Source organism: Delphinus delphis, chromosome 7 (genome assembly GCF_949987515.2).
Source record: "Delphinus delphis chromosome 7, mDelDel1.2, whole genome shotgun sequence".
Lineage (NCBI taxonomy): Eukaryota > Metazoa > Chordata > Mammalia > Artiodactyla > Delphinidae > Delphinus > Delphinus delphis.
The window spans coordinates 19,565,424-19,593,419 of NC_082689.1; the positions used below are offsets into that span (position 1 = coordinate 19,565,424).

General features: G+C 51.3%; 1 protein-coding gene across 1 annotated transcript; it reads right to left on the reverse strand.

Moving 5' to 3' along the window:
- Positions 1 to 6,385: 6,385 nt before the first annotated feature.
- RUFY4 (RUN and FYVE domain containing 4) lies at positions 6,386 to 24,562 on the reverse strand. The gene is made up of 11 exons (XM_060015546.1): positions 24,517 to 24,562; positions 24,292 to 24,398; positions 22,950 to 23,075; positions 22,502 to 22,608; positions 21,834 to 21,977; positions 21,291 to 21,360; positions 19,475 to 20,122; positions 18,644 to 18,750; positions 12,836 to 12,982; positions 7,242 to 7,352; positions 6,386 to 6,669 (listed from the first exon to the last, which is right to left on the reverse strand). The coding sequence occupies exons 1-11, from the start codon at positions 24,560 to 24,562 to the stop codon at positions 6,567 to 6,569; spliced, it is 1,716 nt and encodes a 571-aa protein (XP_059871529.1). The 3' UTR covers positions 6,386 to 6,566.
- Positions 24,563 to 27,996: the final 3,434 nt, after the last annotated feature.

A 27,996-nucleotide genomic window follows, 5' to 3' on the forward strand; every position in this document is an offset into this window, starting at 1 on the left:
TGAGCCCACAGCAGGCCTACCAATGGTGGGGTGAATACAGAACCGGCATCCAGTCCTGGTTCTGCTGTTAATGGTCAGGGTGAGCTTGGGCAGGTCATTTCTCTCTGTGCCTCAATGTGGTCCCCTGGAAAATGAGATTAGCCACATGTGGCTACTTAAATTTAATATGTTTGTAAATGCACTTCATATTTATATTTAAAGGGCATTATACTGTGCACTTAAAAAAATTTATTTTTGGCTGCGTTGGGTCTTCGTTGCTGCACGCAGGCTTTCTCTAGTTGTGGCTAGCGGGGGCTACTCTTCGTTGTTGTGTGCAGGCTTCTCAATGTGATGGCTTCTCTTGTTGCAGAGCTCAGGCTCTAGGCACGTGAGCTTCAGTAGCTGTGGCATGCAGGCTCAGTAGTTGTGGCACACGGGCTTAGTTGCTCTGCGGCATGTGGGATCTTCCTGGACCAGGGCTCGAACCCGTGTCCCCTGCATTGGCAGGCAGATTCTTAACCACTGCACCACCACGGAAGTCCCTTAAATTTAAATTGATTAAAATAAAATAAAAATTTAGTTTCTCATTTTAAGTGCTCAATAGCTACATGTGACTAGTGGCTACCATATTGGACAGTGCAGATACAGGACATTTCCATTACTGTAGAAAGTTCATTTGTACCGTGCTGTCTTGGTGCAGACTTATTTTGTTCCTGCAATTCACCACTTCAGTTCTCAGGGGACTCAAAGGAAGAGACTGAAGTTTCCAAATTCCTTCTATCAGAAATAGTCCCCAGCAGCCCGAAGACCGAACTGCTCACCTACCTGTTGTTGCTGCTACAGCTGCTGTGTTATTGGAGTGGCCACTGATGCCTCCTCTGTGACTCAGGGCTTGAGAGCTGTCACACCTGTTGGACAGGAAAAAAGCAAAGCAGCCTTTACGTGGAAAGTTCTGACCCAGGGCTGCTGAGGGGGAAATCCAGGAGGCCCACCAGGGGAGGTATTCCTGCAGAGGAGCAACGAGGTCTGTTCTGGGACTCTGACTGAAGGCCAAGCCTCCTCCTGGCAATTGTGTAATGAGAGCTGGGAATTTTCATGCCTTCTTGTCTAATGGCTTCTGCAAGAGTCTGCCAGTCTGAAGGTGGAGGTTTACCTAGTTGACCTCTGTCTTGTTTTCAACGTACACTTCCTTCTTTACAAGGGAGATGCAGGCAACCCCAGCCCCCAGCTGACACGTAAGCCTGAATTTGTGTGTACCCTTTCTTCCTTCCTTCTAGGAGCAGCGTGAGAAGTATCCTTCCTTCTCTTTCGGTCCTGCACCTGGCTGTGGGACCCCACTGCACCTCACGTCCTTGAAGGTCGTGCCTTGTGCACCCTCTGCTTCTCAACCACCTCTTTCCCTGAACTTGCCTATGTCTTTCTCTCCCTCCTTCTGTTCTAGAACTCCTTTAGCGACCACTCCCCCTGGGCCCTCCATTTCACAGGCAAGCTTCTTGAAAAAGCAGTGAGCAGTTGCCTTTTCCACTTTGCCAACTTCTTGTTCCCTGTTCAACCCACTGTAACCAGCTTCCTGCCCACTGTACTGAGGAAACAGCTTTTGCCAATGTTCCCAGTGACCTAGGGTTGCTAAATCCAGTAAACTCTTTTCTTAAATAAAGCTGTTTTAATATTATAAAAATAAACTGTGCATATGGTAAAGAAAGCAGGTGGTAAAAAGCATATAAATTAAAATGTGATTCTCTTCCATCCTTCTGTTCACCTGTATCTTGTGAATATTTTTCCAGACTTCCCCCATGCACATACAAACATGTTTTTTCCTTCTTTAATAAAATCCTATTTAACTAGTTATATTGTTCTGCACTGTAACAATGTATCATGTACCTCTTTCACATCAGTACATATAGATCCATCTTACTTTTTTCAGTGATGACATAATGGCCCATGGCAAGGACATACCTGACTTATTTGATAATTACCTTATAGATGAATATTTAGGGTCTCACTATGAACATTTTTGGATATTGGTCTTTGGAAACTTGTACGAGTGTTTCAGTAGCTTAAGTATAATTTTGCTGGGTCATAACTGTGCATGTTGATATGTTGATAAATACTACTCATTGCACTTCAAAAAGACTGTTGCAGTGTATTCTCCTATTACCAGTTTATGAAAGGGCCTGTTACCCTGTCTACTCATACTGTCTCATCCTTGTCAATCATGGTAAAATACCTTCTCCCAGCCTGCAGTATGCTTTTTAACTGTATTTACGGTGAAATGGATACCGTTCAAGCCTTATCTTATTTGATCTCTGAACCATTTAACCCCACTGATCCCATTGTTTTCTTATTGCTCAGAGAACTTCTCTTGGACTTATTTGTTACTTTTTTTCTCAATTCATTCCTCAAATAGGCATGTTCCTCAGAGTCTGCCTCGGTCCTCTTCTCTACCTGTTCTCCCTAGACTAGTCCTCCTGCCTCCTTGGCTTCAGCCCCAACCCAGTATGTGCCAGTGTCTCCTACACCTATAGTTCCCAGCTTCTCTTCTAAGCTTCTCTTTAAGCTCAAATTCTTACATTTAATCACTTCCTGAATCTCCCCTGAGGTCCCACAGATGCTGCAAACTCAACATGTAGAAAACCGGTCTCACGGAATTCCCTGACACGGGTGCCCCTCCTCCTTAACCCAGAAACAGGCGTGCCCCTCACGCTTGCCTTGCTCTTCCTCTCCACGAACGCCATCTCCTTAACATCTCTCTTGATTATCTCTTCCTCACCGTCTTCACTGATGGTGTTAGGTTCTGCTTTATTTTCTCTTGCCTAAACTACTGTGTTCTTCATGGGATGGCTGTGATTTCAGAGCTAGACTGTCTGTGTTAGGATCCCAGCAATGTCAGTGGTTGTAGACCTCAGGCAAGTTATTTCATCTCACGGGACTCAGTTTCATCATCTGTAAAATGGGGATAATGGGAGCACCCACTGCATAGAATTGTCATGTGGATTAAATGAGTCTATATTTATAAAGCAGTTAGCATGGTGCTTGGCACTGTTGGTTGCTGCTGCTACTTCTACTACCAACACTACCAGACCACTATTTTCCCAAATGCTCTCTGTGTCAAGTCTTTCCTCCCTCAATCCATCCCCCACTCTCTACCAGAAGCATCTTCCTAAAATGTGAATTTGAGGGAATTACCTGGTAGTCCAGCGGTTAAGACTCGGCGCTTTCACTGTGGTGGGCCTGGGTTCGATCCCTGATTGGGATCCCTGATTGGGGAAATAAGAGCCCACAAGCCGCACGGTGTGGCCAAAAAAAAAAAAAAAAAAGTGAATTTGATCACCCTCTTTCCCTCTTGCAACCCTTCAAAGACTCCCGTTGCCCTCAGGCAGAGTCAAATTCCTGCTGTGGCACCTGGCGCCCCTGCATCTGACCCTGTGTGCTTCTCCAGCCTTATTTCAGGCCATGCCCTCTTGTATCCTTAACTCTGGCCACAGGGAACGACCTGCAGTTCCCCCTCAGAGCTGTTCTGGTTCCGCTTGGGCCTTGGCACTCATTTCCCTTTTCCTCATCCCCACCCTCTTGGGCCGGCCAGCTCTCTCTCCTGTCCAGTTCAGCCCAGTCATCACCTCCATGCATTGCCGCCCCCCTCTGTCCTCCTCTGCGTCCCCCGGGCTTGCCTCTACAATGGCACCAATTTCGGGGACTTACAATCATCAGTTTGGCTGCTTCCTCCTCCTTGATGTGAGGTTCTTGAAAGCAGGGATTTCATATATATAGATATATATAGAGATATATATATGAAATTTTCGTCTCCCCAAACCAGACACACACAGTGTTTGGCAAACCCTAGGTGCTTGATATCATTTTGTTGAGCACTGAATGAACTGACAAAGTGAGGAAACCAATGTACGTTAGTGCATCCGAGTGACATCTAATTTAAAGAAATAATTATGTCGCCCATATTTCCCAGGGCACCCCCAGCCTGTGAGCACAAATGAAGGCACATCAACAGCAATAACCCAGATTGCACTGTTTCAGACCCCGTGTGTTCATGCAGGGCTTACCCCCCCTGTAGAATGTGCCCCAGGAATTTGGGAGAGTCTGTTGGAGGTGTCCCCCAGGGGCTCCTCTGGTACTGCTGGGCTAGACGTGTGCTCTGGACTCACCACTGGGGAACTGGTGCCCTTTCAGTGCCACGCTCTGGGATAGTCTATGGTGACCCTTGTGGAACCTTCCGCCGGAGGGTCCCCAGAGCCTAATGAGCTTCCCAATATCTTTGTGGAGCTTCTGTGCTCTCCATTGGACCTGGTGGGGACTCCTTGGGGGGCAGTGTTGAGCTAGAGGCTGGTCTTCAGCATTGCCCTTCCATCCCTCCCAAACAGGGGGTGAAGGTCAAGCTCCCCCATTCCTGGCCCCTGATTTCCTCCTGAGTTCTTGTCCAGGAGCATCTTGCTACCTCGTAGAACATAGGCTTCAGCTAGCTCCCCTCACCCCCATCAGTTCCTCAGGTAAGTCTGAACTCCATGCTGGAGTTCCTACTAGAATATGATGTATTCTGCAGTAATAAGAACCTGCCCTAATAACAGTGTCTGAGCAAGTCGAACCTCCAGAAAGGGACCGCTGTCCTTTAGGGCAGGGGTGATTCTATTGCCTTGATGGCTCCGGGAGCCCCAGCTCTGCCCCTTACTCCCTCCATCCCTGCCCCCCACCTCCTCACTGCCTTTGATAAGGAGAAGTTCTCACCAGCTCTCCAGGGCAGGAACTGCTGTTACAAAACTCTTCCTCTTGAGATGGTAATGGGATGCAACTTTGGGCGGCCTACCCCAAGGGGCGGTGCATGGGCTCTGGTCAGATTGACAGGGTTGCCCAACCGCTGCAGAGGCTTTGGCAGAGGTTTTGGCAGTCTGCGTGAGGCAGAGGGGACAGAGACAGCATGCATGCCTCTTGGGGACCACAAAGTCTGCCCTGGAGCCCAGCTAGGGCAGCTAATCGCCTTGTCATACAGTGGGGCCCACACTTCTTCTGAAACAGCGTTGTCAAAAGCACCACAACTGGGTGACCACTGAATGATCATAATTCGTGTAAGACTTCTTGGGCAGTCAGGGGATATGATCTTGTACCATGGAGCTAAACGAGTCCTCATCAACTGTCTTTAATATTAAAGTCTAGCTGAGTAAGCACTGCATAGAGAGTTACCTAGATCAGCCCCTTCTTCTGGGTGCTCACAACTTGGGACCCATCAAGTCAGCATAGTGGTTGGAAGGGAAGGGCAGAGAGACTCAAGCCTCCCCTCCTGCCCCCCAAACCAAACACCCTGGGGAGTAACTGGGACTCCCACACTCTCTTGGTGGGAAGGTACAACGTACAATCTCTTTGGGAAATAACTCAGCCATTTCTTTTTTTCTTTTTTTTTTTTGTGGTACGCGGGCCTCTCACTGTTGTGGCCTCTCCCGCTGCGGAGCACAGGCTCCGGACGTGCAGGCTTAGCAGCCATGGCTCACGGGCCCAGCCGCTCCACGGCATGTGGGATCTTCCCGGACCGGGGCACGAACCCGTGTCCCCTGCATCGGCAGGCAGACTCCCAACCGCTGCGCCATCAGGGAAGCCCTCAGCCATTTCTTAAAAGTTAAACATACACCTACCATACCACCTCGCCATTTCATTTCCTAGGCATTTACCCAAGAGGAATAAAGGTATATGTCTATACAAAGATTTGTACACAGGTGAAGATAGGAAACTTATTTGTAATAGCCTGGAATTAGAAACAACCCAGGTATCAACAGCAGGTGAATGTGTAAATAAATTGGGATATATCCATGCAGTGGAATACTACTCAACAGTAAAAAGGAACTTGATATATGCTACAACACGGATGATAAAATAATTATGCCAAGTGAAAGAGGGCAGATAATAAGGAGTATATACTGTATGATTCCATTTATACAAAATTCTAGAAAATGCAAACTAGTCTCTAATGACAGAAAGCAAGTAAGTGGTTGCCCGGGGATGGGGAGAGGTGGGGGGAGGGAGAGATGACAAAGGGCACAAGGAAACGGGGCTGATGGGTGTGTCTATTATTTTGAATATGGTGATGGCTTCAGGGTGTATATTAAAGGCAAAACTCATCAGACTGTACTCATCAGGTTTATGTGAAGTGTATTATACATTAATAGTACCTAAAGAAAGCTGTTTAGAATGAAAGCAGACCTCCGAAGGAGACTGCAGACAGGAAGCCCCCGTGTATCATGAAGGATGGGCTGGCTGAGAAGGGAGTGCAGAGGAGAAACGTCAGGGCCACCAGGCCTTATTCTTGGACAAGGACTTTGAGCCTGCAGGGACTTTAGAGAGGGTGGTGCCCACTCCCTCATGTTATGGAAAAAGCCTGACAGCTTTGCCAAAGTCACCCAGTGGGAGATGCAGGGTTAGAACCTCTTTCCTGACTGCCAGCCCGGCTCCTTCCATCCTCCACACCACGGTCTGTCCACTCAAGTGCTGTCCACGTTAGATGGCCAACTTCTAGAAAGCAGGACTGGTCAGACAAGAGGGCTGGGAAGGGCCGAGGGGATGGCCGATCAGGTTGGGTGGGTGGGTCTCAGTCAGAGGACCTGGGCTTCTCTCCTCTGGGAGCAGGGTGGGCAGTGGCACTCCTTCTTCTTAAAATCCACAGAGCAGGCATGGCAAACCAGGCCTCCGCAGAGCCTGGGGAGCAGAAGCGGAAGAGTGGGTATGTGTGGGTGCGTATGGGGGAGGGGGTCATGGGGTTCGAGCATCTTTGTGTCCACCTGTGTGTTTCCCATCTCCCAGCAGAATAGCCCTGGGTCTGTTTCAGGAGGCCTTCCCTTTCCTAAAAGGGGTCCCAATGCCCCACCCCTCCAGGGTCCTCTAACTCCAAATGGCAGGTTCTCCTGACAGCCCACTGTCCTCTCTCTTGCTGTTTGTCCTGCCACTGTGTTTCCAGGGCAAGGTGAGGGAAGCAGATTCCTCTGTACAGGAAATCTCTTCCCAGATGAGATTAGCTGATCGATTAATCAGTCTATTTGTGGAAGGGTTACCCAGTCCCATTTTCCAGATGCCATTCCTTGTCTGCCCCCTTTCCACTGTTCTTGTTCATGTCTCTGCAGTGTCGGGTAAAATGAGTAGCCAGCTTTAAGTGGCCTTTCATAAAGGCCTATTTCCTGTGTCCCTCCCTTCCCTGGAGTGGGCAGCGGGCTGTGGGCTGGTGGAAACTGGGTTGTCCCAGAGGAAGGATTCTGTACCCCCCCACCCATTACCTGCACAGGTACCGCCGAGACAGCCGACCAAAGATCTTGTTACAGACAACACAGCATCCAGGGGCCAAGGAAGAGAGATGCTGGACCTTCTGCCACAGGTTATCCTTCTCTCTGATGGGTGGGTGGAGGTGAACACACACACACACACACACACACACACACACACAAGACAGAAATATGGAAATGCGCAGATGGAGAGATGGAGAGGGACAGAAAGAGATACACAGAAACAAAGAAGAGAGAGACAGAGAGGGAGTCACACAGAGATATACACATAAAGAGACCAAAAGAGATGAGAGACAGTGGAGCAGAAAGAGACACAGAAATGGAGAGGGAGACAAAGAGGGACGGAGAGACAGGCACTCAGAGAGAAAAAAAGGAAGTCAGGGAGTTGGAGGAGACAGAGACACACAGAGAAGCAGACAGGGAGATCAATGTAGAGGGAGAGAGAAAGACACAGGGGAAAAGATGCAGAGACAGACAGGGACAGAGACACAGACAGAGAGGGAGACAAATATGGAGAAAGATGGAGACACCAAGAAAGAGACATAGTGATGGAGAAAGACATGTAACATATGTGGTTACATATATTTATGCTCCTGCAAAACTATCCTGTTGTTTTAAAGAATGTTTAAGAATATGGGTTGTTCAACATTTTTATCAAAATGACATACACACGTACGATTTAAAAATCGAACAGTATGGAAGGACTTATATCAAAAGGCAATAGATATACCTCCTTCCCATACTCAGTAGCAAACCACTTCCTACATGCTTTAGCTTTTTCTCCTTGATATTATTTCCATATTTAAGTAATATGCTCATATTCCTCCTCCGTGATTTATCAAGAAAGAACATCTTCCATAGAGCTCCTTGACATCACAAGGAGCACACCCTTAATTAACTTCCTAAGAAGGGCAGTGTGCGAGGTGAATTTTATGTGACCTGTCTATCTGAAAAAATGTCTTTCCTCTGTCACCTCCCCACTTGCTTCCTAGTTTGGCTGGATATAAAATTCTAGGGCAAAAGCCGGCTTTTCTCAGAACTTGAAAGCATTACACCATCAAGTCTTAACATTTGAGGATATGGGTTATTTATTACCATCCTCACTAACTCCTCCTCCTTCCTCCCAGTGCACTTATGTCCCCATTTTTGGTTCCTCTATTGGTTACTGTTGGAATTTTACAGAATATACTCACACATTTATTTCTCACTCATTCATTGACTATAGATAGCATCATACGACTGCCGTTCTGTACTACGATGGTGCCAGCATCCCTGCTCTTCAGCTTCCTCCTTCTCAACCTCCTAACTTATTTATTCCTGCAACATCCAATGTGGTACCCACTAGCCACACGTGGCTGTTTAGATGTATATTTAACTTTTTATTTTATTAATTTTTAAATTTAATGATTCTTTAAATTCTACAGTACTTTACAATTTTCAAAAGTTTCACACACATGATTTCATGTAATCCCATAATAACCCCCTTTAAAAAAAATCCCCTACCCCTATGTTGTCCCTTCCCCCTTTCCTTTCCTCACTGGTAACCACTAGTTTGTTCTCTGTATCTGTTAGTCTGCTTCTTTTTGTTTAATTCACTAGTTTGTTGTATTTTTTAGATTCCACATATAAGTGATATCAGGTGTATATTTAACTTAATTAAAGTTAAATAAAGTTAAAACTTCAGTTGCACCAGCCATTGAGGTACTCAATCGCTACGTGGGACTAGTAGCTACCATATTGGACAGGGCAAAATCAGGACATCTCCATCTTCACAGAAATTCCTGTTGGATTCTGTTCTATACTTAATATTGTTTAGGTGGTAACATTTAGGTTTGTTCTATAATTATGATTGTTTTCTGTGCTTTGTCTTTAGGTTGATTCCAATACTGAAAAAAATCAATGAATAGTATTTACATTATCAGACAATATGTAAGCATATTGCATCAACTGAAGCTAAGATGTAACATTTCCCTTCTTGGAAATTTTCTGTTTTTCTAGGACTTTCTAATTGCCTTTCTTTGCTCTTTGCATGACTTGCCTTTAACACAGCCTAATCCCCCACGCCCCTAATTCTTCATCATATCAGATATTCTTCTAATGCTCTTCTCCCCTGAGACCTCCCTCCTGGGCCCTCAATACTTCTGCTATAACCTGAACTGACTGCTTCCTGGGCTTGCTGCCCCCTTGTCATCTTGGGAATTCCCTTTTCTTCTCTCATGGGCTAGAGCTACTATTCCCTGAATTCTGCCTCTTCTCCATTCTTGGATTATTTCCTTGTTTTCTTGGAGCACATCCTTAATTAACTTCCTAAGAAAGGCTATGTGGGAGGTGAATTTTATGTGACCTGTCTATCTGAAAAAATGTCTTTCCTCTATCACCTCCCCACTTACTCCCTAGTTTGGCTAGATACAGAATTCTAGGGCAAAAGCTAGTTTTTCTCAGAACTTGAAAGGATTACACCATTGAGTCTTAACATTTGTTGGGTTCTACTCCTTTTATAAGTGGACCTGTCTTTTAGGATATTCTCCTTATCTTTGTTTTACTGAAATTTCACAATGATGTATCTAGATGTAGTTTACCACCCACCCCTCTCCTTTATTGTGCTGGTCACTCAGTGAAATCTTTAAATCTGAAGATCTATGTCCATCAGAGTTGGGAAAGTGTCTCATATTTCTATCTGATAATCACCTCCTTTGTATTCTTTTCTTTTTTGGAATTCCTGTCAGTTGGAGAAGATATTAGAACTCTTAGATTGATTCTCTATGTCTCTATTTCTCTCACGTCTTCATTTATCTGTGCTTTTATTCTACTTTCTGAGAAACTGTGTCATCTTTATCTTCTAATCCTAATGAATTAAAAATAATTTCAGTGATCATATTTTTGTCAAGAATGCTTCTCATCTTTTGATGGTCGCTTTTCACAGCATCATGGAAGATGGATCATTTTTGTTTGTTTGTTTCTTTGTCACTCCCCTTTATTTTCTAGCCTCTCTTCAAATGTCTGGGGATTCTTGGTTGTCATTTCATGTTTAAGAAAGAGGCGATCGGGGGCTTCCCCGGTGGCGCAGTGGTTGAGAGTCCTCCTACCGATGCAGGGGACACAGGTTCGTGCCCCGGTCCGGGAAGATCCCACAGGACGCGGAGCGGCTGGGTCCGTGAGCCATGGCCGCTGAACCTGCGCGTCTGGAGCCTGTGCTCCGCAACGGGAGAGGCCACAATGGTGAGAGGCTCGCGTACCGCGAAAGGAAAAAAAAAAAAAAAAAAAAAAGAAAGAGGCAATAAAAGCTGCTAGAGCTCCAGGGAGTAGAAGGGGATGATTGGAGGGATTGGGTAGCGAGCTACCTGCCACTCCAGACTCTCAAATGCCAGAACGCTCTGCTCTTTTATTTGGGGCTTTCTTTAGAGAAAGACCTTTTAGTTATTTGCCTGGGTGATAGGCCCCTCACTGTTAGATGTTCTGCAGTGGAGGAGGCAGGCAGAAAGCACGGGTTGTACACTGCTCTTTCTAATGACTTTATCAGTTAATTTTCCTGATTTCTGCCCCTCATCTCACTTCTGCCATCTGTGTTCTTGGTGTCTCTGGGCCCTGAAGTTCTAACTTGGGCTAAATCCAGTATCCACTTTTCCATCTGTTTTCTGGCTTCTGGAAATTAGCTGAAATCTCTCATTTGTGGTTGGCTCCTTCACCTTTCTCTCTGTTTATGTTTTACTCTTTTACAGTCATTTTAGTGAGATCTCAGGATGGAGACTGGATAACGTGTGGTCAGTCTACCATCTTGACACAGAAGTCAACCTTCATGCTCCATCTTTTTTTTTTTTGCTTAAGGCCATATCTTCCACAACGCTTCTGGGAGGAACATTGTGTTATGTGGTTTGGGGCCTTGTGATGAATTTCTTTAGCACTAGGAAAAACATTTGTCCCTCCGGATGAACTGGTATTGCTCCTTTGAATGGACAGTGAAACTTTCTGTGTTTCCCTTTTCCATCCTGCTATCAAGATGTTCAGAGCTAAGTTCTAACCCTAAAACTTCAGGAGTATATATTTTTCATCTTTCATTAAATCTTCTGTTTTTCTTTAACTATATATGTGTGTGTGTGTGTGTGTGTGTGTGTGTGTGTCTGTATGTGTGTACGCATGCACATATACACAATATATATGTCTTATTGTTAGCTACCTTAAATTCTTTTGTGAGATATATAGCTAATTTTTTATTAGCTTCCTCCCGGTTGACAGCTCCTTAAATTTAAATTAAATTTAAATTTAAATTAAATTTAAATTAAATTCCTTAAATTCTTTCTTCTTTCCAGGCTGATCTCTCCCTTTTCTCATCTTTAATCACTTGGATTTTGTGCAAGAGGATTTAGTCCTAGATGATCCCTCAGTAACCTTCCGATTCTAATGGAACCTGAGTTCAATGGTCTCCTACTTCCTGAAGGAGGTGAAAGTATAATGTATATAGTGCGTTATCTCCTCACTAGACTGAAGGGTAGAAAGCAGGTTTTACACATTTTATCCGTCCTGCAGTGAGCTTAGTGGTTCAGGATTAATCCTGGTGAGCTCATCCTCTGGAACCCAGGACAGCTGACCCAAGATGGGCCACAGGCCCAGTCGTCTGAGGAAGTCCAGTAGGCAGGCAGGTGTAGGACATGCGATTACTTCTCGGTTAACCTATGGGCTCCTTTCCCTTCTCCTAACCTTGGTTGGTGTGTGTGTATGTGGGGGTTGGAGGGTAGCTTGCCTTTGAGGCAGAGGACTCTATGCAACTTATATGCTGTGTGTCCTTGGTGGCCAAGCCAGCCTCTCTGGCCCTCGGTTTTCTCATCTATAACATGGGAATAGGGACTTCCCTGGTGGTGCAGTGGTTAAGAATCCGCCTGCCAATGCAGGGAACACGGGTTCGAGCCCTGGTCCAGGAAGATCCCACACGCCGCAGAGCAACTAAGCCCGTGCGTCACAACTGTTGAAGCCCGCGTGCCACAACTACTGAAGCCCGAGCGCCTAGAGCTCATGCTCCGCAACGAGAGAAGCCACCTGAATGAGAAGCCTGTGCACCACGATGAAGGGTAGCCCCCGCTCGCCGCAAATAGAGGAAGCCCGCACTCAGCAACGAAGACCCAATGCAGCCAAAAATAAATAAATAAATAAAAGAAAAGAAACGACATGAAGGAAACTTAAATGCATATTCCTAAGTGAAAGAAGCCAATGTGATGCTGCGGAGCAACTAAGCCCGTGCGCCACAACCACTGAGCCTGCGCTCTGGAGCCCGTGAACCACAACTATTGAGCACACGTGCTGCAACTATTGAAGCCTGTGTGCCTAGGGCCCGTGCTCTACAACAAGAGAAACCACAGCAATGAGAAGCCCGCGCACTGCAATGAAGAGTAGCCCCTGCTCGTCACAAATAAAGAAAGCCCGTGTGCAGCAACGAAGACCCAATGCAGCCAAAAATAAATAAATTTATAAAAAAAAAAACAAAACAAAGAAGGGAATAACAGCAGGGGATGGCTGAAAGCAGAAAATGAGTTAGTACATACAAAAGGTCCAGAGCTGCTGTACCACGCCCCCCGTCCCCAGTGTCCCACCCTTACCGAATCAGCTCCAGCACCCGCCTCTTCATGGCCCGGACCAGGTCCCGCTGCCCGCCAAGCTCCTCCTCATACATGGCACCCTTCCTTTCAGCCTCCTGTTGCTTGTGCTCCAGCTCCGCCTGCAGCCGGGCCCTCTCTTCCTGACACCTGGGCGCAGAAGGAAGACTGAGTTGTGAAGGGAAAAGCGCAGCATGTGTGTCTGAGCTGGGCTGGGCCTCTGCCTGACAGGGAGCCCCACCAGGGAAGCTGGTGATGCCCCCTGCAGCTGAAGTGAGCACACACACACGCACACCACACACCATACATTCACAACACAGCACACACACACCACACCCAGCACACATTCACAACACATACAGGCACACACACCACACTAGACACCACGCACGCACACCACACATATGACACAGCACACACACACTACACACACCACAACATATACCACATACCACACACACACCACACACACATCATAACACACATCACACACACATGCACAAAACACATACCCACCCACCCCCTCCACACGCACACCACAGTGAACCAGGCACTGTGTGGCCTGACACCTATAGATTGTCTCTTCATCAACCGTTCAGAGCAGTGAAAACAGGGCCTCGCCTTGCCTGTTCCGTTAGAGGGCACAAGCCAACATTTTCATTTGTTTTCCTTCTTTTTCTTTTTTTTTTTAAACATTTCCATTTTAAAATGTAATTTCTGGAAGGCATGTTCACAATCCTGGCAGCTCTCTGGGGGGAAGTGGGTGTCTGGGAACCCAGGCCAGACGGGCTGTGCCTGCCGAAAACATTTGTGGTGTTTGGGGGAAAGGAGTAAGTGGTGTACGATTTGAAGTGACTTTTTGGCTTTAAAATATTTTGAAAAATTTCATTACATTGTCTTTTCAATTTAAAAAAGTCATCTTAACCTATGGCTTTCTTAAATTTCCGTTTCAGTTTGGGCTTGGAAACTCTTCAGCTCTATTCTTGCCTCTTGCTTTTGTCTTTAGTGGCTTCCTAGAAGGTTCCAAGAAATGTAATGGACTGGAAATAAAAAGGTCCCAACCCCAGGTCCCAGGCTCTTACTCTGTGGCTCAGATGGGCGGGTGTTGCAACGGCCGTGCCCATCCTGTGATCTCTGGCTGCTCTCTCTTTCTTTCTTGCGCTTGCGCGCGCGCGGGTGTATGTGTGTGTGTGTGTGTTTGTGTGTGTGTACCCGTGCCCCTGGCTGAGTGTGTTTGAGGGGAAGAGGCTTGACAAGGAATTGAGTTATAATTTAAAAAATTCAGCCATGTAGTATGCTGCAGGGAGGAAAGCTGAGCGGGCCATGAAATCAAACCGACACAGCTAGCCACCAAAATTCCCAAAAGGCCAGTTCCCGCAGCCTTAGGGAGAAGTGACTTTTAACGGACATTCTAGTCTTCAGCCTCTTCGTTTCTTAGTATTAGGATTTCATTTTCCTAAGCTAGTTTACTTGCCCAGTGATCCCTGGGTCTCTGGTGTGGCCAGGCCCTAATGTGACCACTGAGGTTAGTGTGTTTCTTTGTGATAGACCAGTAAGGTAATTGTGTGACAGTGACAAAGGAGGGGCCAAGATGCAGAGTGGAGGGGATGCTCAGGAGGTCTTCTTAGACAAGGCGACATTTAAGCAGATCTGAAAGACGAGGAGGTAGCCGTGTAAAGCCAGCCAAGGGCACATGCAAAGTTCTGCAAGTTGGCAAGAACATGGCTTGTTTGAGGAAATGAAAGAAGGGCTAGTGACACTGTAGTTCCGTGAATGGCAGGGCTGGGGAGGCAGGAGGCAAGGTGGGAGGTAGGCAGGGTCCCTCAGGGGCCCCAGAAGGAGTGGAGTTTGATCACAGGGCAAAGGAAGCCATTGAAGCATTTTAAGTATTTAAAGTATTTATGGGGGTGACAGACACTCCTAGGGCAGGAGAGGACATGGAAGGAATTAAAGTCTACTGAGTACCTACTAGGTGCCCGGCACTGAGCTTAGTGCTTTATAGCCTTGTTTCATTGAATTTTCACAAATTTATGGGACAGGTGATATGATCATCATTTCACAGGAAAGAAAACAGAGCTTCAGAGAGGGAGTAACACTTGCCCAGGGTCACACAGCTTGATAAGTGAGGGGAGCAAAAATCTGAATGCAGGCCTGTCCAGCTCTAATCTCTTCTTGCCTCCCCACACCTGCATCCACGCAGGGCCCTGATCACCGGTGGTTTGTGGCACCAGGGCTAAGTGGGTAGCAGGTAGGAGAGAGGGGTGGATACTTATGGTCCTGTGACATGCCTCCAAGGAGCTCAATGCTGCCACCCAAGGTGGGGGGAAGATTTGATGTTTGCCTAATTCCCCATCTGAGGACCTTCCACTTGTACCTGTCCTAATCTCTTTTGCTTTGAGGTCTAACCCAGAGGGCAGAGGAAATCCATTTGCTTGGAAAGATGGTCTCACAGATCATGTGAGCTGCAAGAGATCCAGCCATCTCCTTTTGCAAATCAGGGACCTTGGGCCAAAGAGGGAAGGTCAGTGTCCTGGCGCCCCACAGCCAGACAGCTGGGGAGTGGGTATCAGAAGCCCAAGTGTATTTTTATAGCCCCCAGCTGGTCTGCTCTGGGGCCTGCTGTGTCTCACCTTTGTGTCTAGCCTGGGGCTCTGCACCCCTGCCCACCTTAAGTCTATTCTCCACACCACAGCCAGAGCAGTCCTTCAGAAACCCAAGTCAGACTACGAGAGCCCTCTGCTTCTCCACCACGTGGGAGCCTCTGCTCCAGCCACAGGCCTGCTTGTCCCCAAGCTCATGTCTCCTGGGCCTTTGCATCTGCCGGTCCCCGCTGCACTCCTCTCGAGATACCTGCATGGTTCAGCTCTTCCTGTGGTTGGGATTTCTGTTCAAATGTCACCTCCTCAGACAGGGCTTCCCTGACTCCAATTCTAGATGATTCTCCTGTCCCTCTCTCTCTCTCTAGTCCCCACGGGGCCCATGACCACCTGACAGCGTATTTCCATTTGTTGATCTATTGTCTGTCTCCCTACATCTCCCTAGGTGTGTGAGCGCAGACACTGCCTGTTCTGTTCCCTTCTGTCCCCCCACGTGGCCATAGCAGAGGCACAGTAAATACTGTTCATTAACCGCCTGGGCCCCCGTGTCCTTCTCTTTGCTGGTGGTGAGATGCCGTCACCAGCTCGAAGCCCACGGCCACTTTCCCAGGGGTGAGGGGTTTGTCTAAGTTCCCTGGATCCCAGGAGGCAGGGGACGCGTTCTTGTCCAGGCCTCAGGGGCTTCTGTAACTTACCACCGCATTCCGATGACTCTCTGCTGGGTCCCCCGGCCCAGCCTCTCTCCCCAACTCCACACTCAGCCGCCCACCCAAGGATCCACTTAGAGTCTAACAGGGGTCTTGAACTTAGCAGGCTCCTAACCCAATGCCTGAGCCTTCCCTGCCGACCTGCTCTGCCACACAGGGACTCTAGTTCTCCAGCCGGTCAGGCCGAAGACTGGGAGTCATTCTTGACTTCCTTCTTTCTCTCACACCCCACAGCCATCCCTCGGGAAGCCCGACCTCACGTTGGATCCAGGATCCAGCGGCTCCTTCACGCCTCCAGTGCATCCCAGCTCCCCTTCGTCATCAGTCTCCTCGCTTCCACCCCTGCTAGCCTACAGACCAGCTCGACGGAGCAGCAGGCGTGAGTCCTTGAAGCACATGTCAGCCCAGAATAGGCACATTCACACAGACAGAAGGCAGATTGGCAGTTGTCTAGGGCTGGAGGGCTGGGGAGAGATGGGCAGTGGCTGCTAATGAGTACAGGGTTTCTCTTTGGGGTGATAAAAATATTCTAAAATTGATGGTGGGGATGGACGCACAACTTGGTGAATACACTAAAAACCACTGAATTGTTTTTTCAAAGCAGAGAAACATATTTTTAACATGCAGAGAGTCACATCATGTCCCTCCTCTGCTCAGGACTCTCAGTGGTTCAAAGTCAAGTCAAAGCCAGGGTCCTTTTGATGACCTGCTAGGGTCTCCTGTTACCCACCTGACCTTTTCCTACAGCCCTCCCCTCCTTCACTCCACTGGGGCCACAGTGGCGTCCTTGATGCCATGCCCATACCCACGGCAGAGACTTTGCCCTTGCTGTTCCCTCTGCCTGGAACATTCCTTGACCACATATCCAATGGCTCAGACCTCAGCTCCTTCAGGTCTTGACTCAAATGTCACCTTTCCAGGGAGGCTCCCTTGGCCATGCCACCTCATCTAAAATGTCACCCCTGACACTTCCCATTCCCCTTCCCTGCTTTATCTTTTTCTTCTTAGAACTTATCCCAACCTGCATCCTATGCATTTTACTTGCTTGTATTTATCGTCTGCCTCCCCCACTGGCATGTAAGCTCCAAAAGGGCAGGCATTTTATCTGTTTTGTCCGTGAGAGTATTTTCAGCACATAGAACAGGTCTGGCTCCGAGTGTCTGTGGAATGACCGAATGATGGACGGGATGATGGGGGCAGGGCAGGGGTCTGTGAAACAAGGGCTCCCCCAGCCTCAGGGAGCAGCCTGGGGCTGGGCAGTCTCCCTGGAGCCTCCTGGCTTCTCCCTCCAGCCTGCTTTGATTCCCAGAGATGGCCTTGAGTGGGCAAGGCCCCTGCACTCACTTAGGGCCTGAATCATGGGATTCTTTGCTGACCAAACCACAGGACTCAGCTGAGAGTCTGGTGGGAGAAGTCCCCGGGGGCCTTTTGGGGTTGGTTCCTGGGCCCCCGGGCCTCTCGCAGCCTATTAAGCAGCCAGTAGACAGCTCTGTGATTCAGTCTGAATCACAGCTATGCAGGCTCCCCTGGGGGTCAGGGCAGGTGTCAGTCAAGTGGGAGAGACCAGGCAGGCGGGCAGACTGAGGCACGTGGAGACCAAGGGAGAGACACACACAGAGACTGAGTCAGACGAAGGAAGATCTTTGCATGGTGTCATAATTTCTTTAAAAATAAATTATGGCAAAGAAACTGAGACACTGAGAGACTGAGGGGGAACGCAGAGACAAAACACGCCCTTGAGGTGAAGGTGATGGTGGGAGGATGAAGATGCCAGATGCTGAGAGAGGCTGAGGGGAGAGACAGGAGACTGACACACCGGCACTGGGGATACTGGCTGACGGGGCAGCTTGTAGGCCCGCTGGTTCTGGAGACAGTTGTAGGGTCTGGATCTCAGCTCCTCTACTAACTAGCTGATGTTGGGTGAGTTAGGTGGGTCTTTGAGCCTTAGCCGCCTCTTCTATAAAGTGGGGGTCCTTGGAGGACCGATCTCCTGAGATTGTTACCAGGAAGCACCTGGAACAGTGCCAGGGACATAGTAAGTGCTCAGTGATGATAGTTGTGATTACTGTAACCAAGAGGGTGAAAGAGCGACCGTACAATAGGGAACAGGAAAATAAGAAGCAAAGAGGGAGACTGAGAGAGATAGTGGGGCAGGAGTGTGGTGGGAGAGGGAGGCTGTGTGGATGGAAAAGAGAGAGGGGAGCCCAGAAGAGGCAGCAGAAGGGCGCAAAGGTGAGTGTGGGAGGGAAGGGAGGGATGGGACGCATAGACCTCTCCTGGGGCTACTGAGGGAGGCCAGCGAGGGAGGGGGCTGGCAAAGGGGAGGGGAGGGGAGGGGGGCAGGAACACCCTAAGGGTGGGAACAATTTCTTGTATGTACGGCATGCCAGAGCTGTGCCCGCACAGGGCCTGGTGCAACGCTTGCTGGCATGACCGTGAATGTGAGCCTCCTGCCCCCCGGCCTCCTGGCTCCCATGCCCCGTGGCACTGGTGGTTGCCTAGGTTACCTGCTGAGCTGTTCCTGCAGTGCCTTCAGCTCCCCTTCCTGCTCCTTCAGCAGCTGTTCCTGGTGCTGGGCCTGCTCCTTGGTTTTCTGGAGCCCATGTCTGAGACTCTGAGGGCAGGGAGAGGGTAAAAGGAGGGGAAACGGAAGCTGAAGGAGGAGGGCAGAGACCCCAGCCCGGGGCCTGACCTGACAAACACCCCCGTGAGACCCCAGGCCATGTGAAACAGCCCTTGGGTGGAGAGCAGGACTGGGGACAGCGCTGGGAGCTGTGGTGCTTGGCTCTGCCCCTGGGTGAGCCTGGAGCCACCATTTCTTCCTTCGCTAAAGAATGGAAGTTACAGACCTCAAGGATCTGGAAGATTCAGGCGAGGAAGGATGCTGAAGGAAGGCTTGAAAACAATTTGGGTGACCTTGAAGGGAAACATCTACAGGAGCAATTAGGTAGGGCCTGCAATAGCAGAGCCTAGATATTGGGAAGACACCTGCCAATAGTGAGGGCTATGGAACTTGAGAACAAGCAACTGCCCTGAAGAACTGTTGGGAAGGGATTACAAACTCAGATGCCTACAGGGGCTGGGCAGGATGAACAAAGTGGGCCTGGTGTGAGGCAATAGGGAGAGGTGGGTATTGTGGTAAACTGAAGAATGCGTGTTCTTCATGTGATGAACTGGAGAACTTCTAAAAGGCATCCTCAGATCATAATGATCCTGTGTGGCCCAGTGCAAATTGGTCTGTGGGCTGGAATGGCCCTGGGCCATCCTTGAAGACACCCACCTGTGGGCTAGGTTAGAGATGGGGAGCAGAGACAGGTACAGAGCTCAACTGCTCTCACCTTGACCACATCCTGCAAGGCCATCTCTGCTTGTTCCTCTCTCCTGGTTGCATTGGTCCCTCCTATTTGCTCTTGGGGCTTCTCCGTGGTGGAGCCTTCCTTTGTTTCCAGGCCCTGAAGGACCCAGAACTCCCTGGGGCTGCTGGGCACTTTCCCGCCCTGACGGCTCCCTGACATTGCATCCCTTATCATCTCTTTGGGGCTGGAGGCCAGCAGCCTATGGGTATGACTCCTCTCTGCTTCCCCTTCATAAGTCCCATCTATTGTTCTCTGGCCCTCTGCACTCAGCAAAACCCCCCTGCCCTCAGTATCTGTCCCTATCACCTCCTTCAGAGTCCCTTTGGCCCCCTTGCCCTGTCCCTGGATGCTAGGTGTTGAGTTCTCCAGGCACATCCCCGTCCTTGGAGCTCCTTTCTCCTGGTTTTGCTGAAGCTCCTCCCCCTCTAGTTCCCACATGCTCTGGGGAGGCCCAAGCCTCCTGGGATCTTCTTTCTTCTTTTCCAAAAAGAGGGGCTGATGCTTGTGTTGCTGGGACCTGGGGAGTCCAGCCAACCTGTCTTCCCTGGGTGCATCTCGCAGGGAACTGGCTTGCCTGGTATGTGGCTCCTCTGGGTGGCCTCCTGTGGGGTCTCCATATGTGGGTGAGATCTGCAGAGAAGCCGCAAACCCGTCATCCCTCTCAGCACCAATTCACCAACCTGGTGCCTGGGAGAGGCCACAGCCCTAATCCAGTGGGTTTGCTAAATATATGGATTTCTGGTCCTCCCACTGGAAATATTGATTCAGCAGATCTGGGGGAGGGCCCAGGAATCTGAATGTTGAAAAACACCCCAGGTGACATGAGGCCCAGGCTTTGATCTGAGCAGAGTGCTCCTCAACGCCCTTTTCTTCCTCGCCTCTTGCTGGAATCCTTCTCCCTCCTTTACCTCCATCTTCTGCATCGATCTGATTTCCCCTTAGTTCTTCCCACCACTCTCCTCTGATCTTCCCCCCTGAACTTGACTTCTCTGTGTCTCCATTTTCTGGTCTGTAAAATGGGAATAATAATACTTCCTTATAGGGTTGTGGTGAAAGCTTAAATAGACCGACAGCCCCTAAAAGTCACCTCTGTCAAGAAGCCTCCTCTGTTCTCCCACGTTCCTGGGGGTGTCTGGTCACTACACTTAACTTGTGTTGCGGTGTGTTCCTTTAGGGTCTGTCTCCCCAGCAGACCTGGAACTCCTTTAGGTCAGAGACTGAGTCACAGTATCTGCACCTGGGGCCTGGAAGCTGGCGGGGGTGCAAAGCAAGCTTGTGGAAAGATGATAACCACAGGCTACCGCTTACTGGCCACGGAGCAGGAGCCTTGCTCTGTGCGGCACCTGGGCTGTCTCAGTGCGACCTCACGATCCCCCCGTGAGGCAGGACAAGTTATGCGCCCAAGGACCCTGGTTAGGAAGGCATGGAGCTGGGATATCAACCAGGCAATCTGGCTCTTCAATCGCTCCCTGAATTGAACTGGGATGTTTGCAAATTGTCCAGCAGAGGTTGTCTCCCTGGGCTGTTTCCTGGAAGCTTCTGGTCGCCCTCCCCAGCTTTCCCTCCTCCCAGGGGCTCCAGTGGCGCCTGCAGGTGCTGCCAGCGGTTCCCTTCTCTCCCTGACATCCTCACCACCTTAACGAATATGAGTCTTGGCTTCTGTGGCTCCCTAGCCCCAGGTCCACATGTTGGCCTCTCCCTCTCTGTCCAGCTGGGTCAGGGCTCAGTTACTTCTCAACCTGGGGGTCCCAACAGAGATAGAGAAGAGGCAACTAGGCTGAAGGTTGGGAAGAGGCACCTCCTTAGGGGAATCTTTGATCTTTCTGGGTCTTCTTCCCGGGGTCCAGTTGGAATTGGAGCAGCGGGACCTGAAAGTGAAAGAAGCGGGGGGACCCTGGACCTCTCTCCAGCAGTGGTCTTGGTCCTCAGATGCAGGATACCCCATCTTTCCAACCACCCATTCATCCCACCACCCATCCCACTTTCCTGCCCTTCCACCCTCATGCATGCATCCTTCTCTCCATCCACCCACGCATCCTACCCTCCATCCATTCTTCCATTCCGTTTCAACATCTCAACATCCATTCATCCTTCTAACCGTCGACCCCAACCACCCAACAACTCTTTAATGAGTGTGTTCTCTGTGCAGCACCATGGGACATCCTAAGATGGCACTGGGAAAACAGAAGGCTAGGGAGGTGGAGAATCGGGAGTCAGGGAGTAAGAAGAGAGGGAGGAAAAGATGGGGCTGGGGGTTGAGGGCCTGGGGTTAGTTTTGGGGGGTGGTAGTAATGGGAGCAGGCATTGAAAAGAAGCTTCCCTCCACGCTGCCCCCACTCACTCTGAGAACATGGGCCAGGCTCCATCCAAGTCTGGCCGTTGCAGGTCCAAGTCGAAGGTCACCTCGTTGAGAGCATAGAGGGAGTCCAGGATGTCTTCCTGGAGTTCAGGGCACAGCAGGGGGCTCCGGGGGCCATACCACTCCCTGTGTTAACAGGGAGCAGCCCCCTTGGCCTTTGGCTCTGGTGCTATTGCCACCCCCAACCTCAGAGAATCTACCTCCACTCACACCACAGTGGGATGGTTCCCCAGACAGGGTGGTCCTTGGGGACCAGGAGGCCGAGCATCATGGTGCTACCAGGACTGGGGCTCTAACCTCCCCTCTGCCCTTTCTTCCTCGGCTTTCCCTTTATGACCCTTATTTTAGCCATCTTTTTTTTGTGTGTGTGGTACGCAGGCCTCTCACTGCTGTGGCCTCTCCCGTTGCGGAGCACAGGCTCCGGACGCGCAGGCTCAGCGGCCATGGCTCACGGGCCCAGCCACTCTGCAGCATGTGGGATCCTCCCGGACCGGGGCACGAATCCGTGTCCCCTGCATCAGGACTCTCAACCACTGCGCCACCAGGGAAGCCCTATTTTAGTCATCTTTGATATCAAACCACCCTTCTAGGGGTAAAGAGGAATCTTCCCGAAGGAGGGCCACGGGCTCGGATGGTATCAGTGGCCCCACCTGGTTAGCTCTGGGTTCAGGAGGCAGAGCTGCAGGGACTCGGCCAGCTGTCCGTGGGCGAGACAGAAGCGGATGAAGGCTCGGCCTTTTCCCAGCGGGGTCTTCAACTGCACAGCACACGGGACAAGTGGGGGGATGGTGGTATTAGGACAGAGGGGACGCAGTCAGCACAGAGGGAGAAAAGCTAGAATGAGTGGTGCATGAGAAAGGGTGTCCTGGGACTTGAGGCTGTGGGAGGAAAGGGGGTGACCGGAGGGGTGTGAGGGCAGGGCTAACGACAGGTGAGGACCAGGTGAGGGGGGCTATGGTCAGTGGAGCTGGGATGGGTGAGAAAGGAGCCTCGGGCAGGCCGGTGTCCCCTCCGGCCACCGAGCCATCCTCGTCACGGACCTGGGGGCATGACCCCATCACATCGAGGCCAGCCCCCCTGCCACCTGGCCCTGGATACCTTGTCCTGTGAGTGGACAAAGTGGACTGGCTCCATGTCGCCCCGCTGCCGCCACAGGGCTGTGCAGAGGAAGTCCCAGTAATCCTTCCGAGGCCTCAGGAAGCTCTTCTGCTCTTTCTGGTCAAACTGGGAGCGAGATGAGGGAAAGGAAAGTGTGGAAATGTTTCCTCCCAGAACAGTCTGCGTTCCAGCACGCTGAGCAGTATAGCGGAAAGGGCTCGTGCAGACAGGCCCACTTCAGGTCCTGGTCTGCCCCTGCTGGCTGTGTAACCGGGAGCAAGCTGCTTGACCTCTTTGAGCTTTCAGTGTTCTCATTCATTCATTCATTCCAGAAATACTTATTGAGCACTTACTATGTGCTGGGCCCTGTTTTAAGCCCTGAGGATACAACAATGAACAAACGGAATAAGCAAAACATATAGTATGTTAGATTGCACTGACTGATAAGGAAAAAAATAAAGTGGGGAAAGGGAGTGGAAAGTGCACGGTGTGTGCATGCACGTGTGAGACGTGTGTGCGGTGTGTGAGTGTGTGGTGTGTATGTGTGGTGTGTGTGTTAAAAAATGTAGATTAAGGTGTCTAGAGAAAGCCTCACTGAGGAGGCTCTGTTCAAGTCCAGATCTGAAGGAAACGAGAAAAGGTTCCATCCAAATTTCTGGGTGAAGAGCTTTCCAGGCAGAGGGAATAGCAAGTGCAAAGGCCCTGAGGTAGGTGCTTTTCTGCTTTAGGAAGATCAAGGAGGCCAGTGTGACTGGAGTGCGGCACATGAGGGGCAGACTGGCAGGAGACCACACAGGCACACAACATATACCACACACACACACACCTCACACACATGCACACTCACACCACACATGTACATGCACATTGTCAGAGAAGTAGGAAGAGTGTGTGTGTGTGTGGGGGGATGGGCTGGTCATCAAGCACCTCAGTGGGTTAGAAGGAAAATTAAACAAGATGGGCATGTAAAGGGCTTAGCTGGGCACATAATATGTGCTCAATAAAAGCTAGTGATAGTGATGACTGGGGCTCTAACCAGAAGCGAGGAAGGCCAGCCCGAGGACACCTGTGCCTCTGAAACTTTTGTCTTTAGACAGCCCCACCTGACCCAGCCCCCCCAACCCTGCCCCAGCCTTGTCCCACCTCACTTCCCAGGCTACAGTGACAGCCTCCAAGGGTGAGGTTAGATGTCAGGAAGGGTTTGCCGATTGACAGAGATGAGGTAGTGCGTGGTAATGAAGAGAGGCAGTGGCTCTTCCCTCAGGATCTGGGAAAGCCCATTCGGTTATTGGTTACTGGGACCTGGAGAGATGGGAGAGTGGGGGGGAGGGGAGGGCCCTACCTGCAGCACTTGCTCCAGGCAGCCACAGAGTCTGTGCAGTTCAGCACTGGTGTCTGTCACCGGCTGCTGCCCACCCCCATAGCCCTGGAGGATGGCAGAGATGACAGCTGTGGGGAGGATGGTGGACATCAGACCTCAGACGGTGAGGGCTCTGAAGGAAAGGCTCTCAAGACCCCTCACCTCTCCCCCAATTCGGCCCCAGAAACTCTCTCAGCACACACTCACCCTTCAGGTCACTGGTCATCTTGAAGACAGCCCCTTCTTCTGCCATGAGTATTTGAAAATGACGTGATTCCTTGTGGGTCTAGAGGCCAAGAACGAGCTTCTGGCTTCAGCTGCCCAGCTCTCTCCTTCTACAAAGGAAGAATCACAGCCAAGAGAAACAATGTGACGTCTCTAGGGTCACACAGCGAGTTCACTGGTAGGAGAAGACCCAGCTCTTTCTTGTAAGGCAGGGCGGGAGGATGATGGTGTGGTCCCCACCTATGGAGCCGTTCCTGGGTGCCAGGCCCTGTGTCCTGTGCCTGACATCCTTGTATTATTCAGTCCCCATAATAACCCTGGGAGGTTATTGACTCCATTTTATACCAAGAGAGGGGGGCTTAGAGAGGGTAAGTGTTTTTTCCAATGTCACAAAGTTCTAAGTGGTGAAGCTAGAATTGGAACTCAGGTCCCTGTGCCTGCAGGGCTCATGCTCTCAACCCCGACTGGCTGTGAGCAGCCCTGCGAGTGCTCATGTGTGTAAGCCATGTGGACGCTGGGCTGAGGGGCTGTCACTCCCTCCCCCACAAGGGGACTTGCCAGAGCGGTCATCAGCCCTGGGACACACAGTCATCCTTTCCTGGGCCCCAGCTGCATGGAAAATGCGTGTTTCCTGAGGAAAAGGAGGCAGAAGCAAGGCAAAGCCCCAGAGTCGGGCCTGAGCCAGAATGCTGGGGGTGTGTAGGGAACAGGGTTTTAATCCCACTGCTCTCTCCCCAGTGAATCTCAGCCTGTTCCCCCCACAGCGGGTCCCAGGGCTCAGAGAGGAATACTGTGGTCCCGGAGGGCCCGTGGGCTTGTTCTGAGAGCCGGAAGTAAAGACAGGCATGGAGTGGGAGACCCAGGTGTCCTGCCTCCCATGCTGTGGTGGCTGGAATTTGGGAGTGAGTGGGAGTGAAGGAGCGCTAGGACACAGAGGAGGGGAAGGGAGAAGGAAAGGAAGGTAAACGAGGGAGGGTGGGTGGGGAATGGCGTTCAGGGAGCACAGTGCTGGGAGTCAAGAGACGTGGTTCTCCATCCTGGTCCTGCTGCTGGCTCACTGTGTGACCTGGGGCACATCCTTCGCCTTTCTCGGGCCTGGATTTCCCCATCTGTAGACCAAGGGGTTGGACTGAGGGTCTCTGCCGCTCCTTTTAGCTCAGATGATCTATGAACTCCACAGACACCTAGATGGACCTCCTCTCCTTCTTCACCTCTACCCAGGATTCCTCTGCCCTTGCTCCTGGCCGCCCCCAGACCCAGGGGTCTCCTTGCTACTCACCTGGGAAGGCCTGGCTGGTTGGGGCATGGAAAGCAGAGCACTGCTCTGCACAGCCTTTTCCAGAGTTTGCTGCCTGGGAAGTGACTCACGCCCAGCCCAGCAGCCTGGAGGAGGGGGAAATCTTGCTCAGAGCAGAAGTGGAACACTGTGGGGCAGAAGTGGCAGAGGCAGGCTGGAGGGCACCGGGGCAGAATGGTGAGACGGGGGATGGTTCCTCTTAGGCAGACCTGGGGTGGGTTCGCTTGTTGGCCAAACACAGACTGGGACCCAGACTCACCGAGGAGGTAGTGGCAATTGTGGCTCTGCGAGTTCTCTCCCCTTCTCATCACGGTCACTTGCTCTTGTCTTTCTTCCTTATCGCCACCAGGTGGCACAAAGAGGCTATGAGGCTGCCCCACCTTTACTGTCACTTGGTTGGAGTGCAGTGCAGGTGTGGAGGGGAGGACAAGGGTCCCACCTCATGTCTCCCTCCTCCGCCCCATCTCTTCTGAGGGGTCCCGGTGAGTGCTGATCACCAGTGCCATCCCCCCAGTTCTGGGGCTCACCGCTGAAAGTGAAAGCACTGGTGAGATGCTCTGTCCAGGAAGGGGCCCGTGGCTTGCCCAGGCGGACTGTGGCCCTCCCACCCTGGCTGTGCTTTGTCGCCTTGAGGCTGGGGTCTTTCCACTGTTGGTTCCCAGGGGCTAGTATTGGGGGCAGAGAACAGAGGAGCGGGCATCTGCGAGGACTACCCGTTTCACAACCCCCCAGGAACCGCATGTAAACACTGGAGCACGCGGTACCCAAGCCTGGCTCTGTCCTACCACGGGGACTGCCTGCCCGTCTGTCTCTCCTTCTCTGGGACTTGGTCTCCCGCGTGCAGAGGCTGTGTCCCCCCTCTCTGTGCCCCGTGTCCCCGTCTCTCCCTCATTATCTCTCCTTATCTGCTTCCTGCCTCTCCCGTCGCGTCCGCTGGCGCGCTCTCTCTCTCTCTGCCGGTCCGCCGCCTCGGTCGGTCCCGAGACCCCGCGCCGCCCCTCCCCGCGCCACCGCGCCCCTCCTCACTGGCTGCGTCCGGGCGTCCGCGCCCGTGTCACCGCCCCTTGGAGGGCTCCGTGCTCCCCCGCTTCCTGGAGCTGCGGGCCAAGGAGGCTCCGGGAGGGGACGGGCTGGGGGTGTCGCTGTCCCTCTCCCGACGTCGCAGGCTCCCTAGGCCGAGCGGACGCCAGGGCGAGGGGCTGGCTGGCGCCCCGGCCGGATGGGTTGCACCGTGAGCTTGGTGTGCTGCGAGGCGCTGGAGCCCGGGCCTCCCTGCAGCCCCCAGCCCCCGCGGAGCCCCCCGGCCCCCGCGCCGCCCAAGTGCCGGGAGCCCCGGGGCTCGGGCCGCGCAGAGAGCAGGCGGCTACTGCTTCAGGTAGGGCGCCGCGCGGGGTGGGTGGCGGGCAGAGCCCGGCTCACCTGAGAGGGAAAGAGCCCCGCTGGGAAAGCACCGGACAGCGGTCGGGGGGCTCTGGAGCCAAGACCAGGTGAAGGGGCAGCGAGTTAGGCCGAGGTCTCACCTGGCTGTCTTGTGCCCTTGGGAGAAGGGTGATGTAGGACCTGACTCTTAAAAGCACAAATAGTTCAGGTGAGGTTTTAGGAGCCACCCAAGAGGGGCAGGGCTGGGCTTGCTGGGAAAGGCACTGAAAAGAGTGAATTTCCCCCGACCTGGTCCAGGAGTTGACTGTGTGTCCCACAGGTAGCTGGGGCTATTGCTTCTGACCAGGGCTCTGTAGCCAGGAGGGAGGGGACCTTCTGAGTCAAGGAGGGCCCCGTTAGAGCCAGGACTGACCTGAAGCTGGTGGGGGAGCTAGGCCCTCACCGCTGCATTCTCTGTTCTGGGTAAGTCTTGGAGCCTTGCGAGTGGAAAGCTGATGCAAAGGGGTGGGAATAAGCCGGTGCAAGGAGGCAGGTGTTTGTTCCGGATGAGGCACCTGTCTGTGAACCAGCACACCTGGTTTACGTGTGGGCATTGGATTTCTCCAAGGAGGAGGAGTGGAGGGGATATTTGGGGTTACCAGGGACTAGGCAACACTGCTCTAGGCTCCCTGCGTAATCCCAACCTACCTTTCTGTTTGGGGGCTGTGAAGGCTGCAGCCTCCTAAGATTTGTTTGCTGTGTGGGGTTTGGATTATGCTGGAGTCTTACCTCCCTCCCCCTGGGGC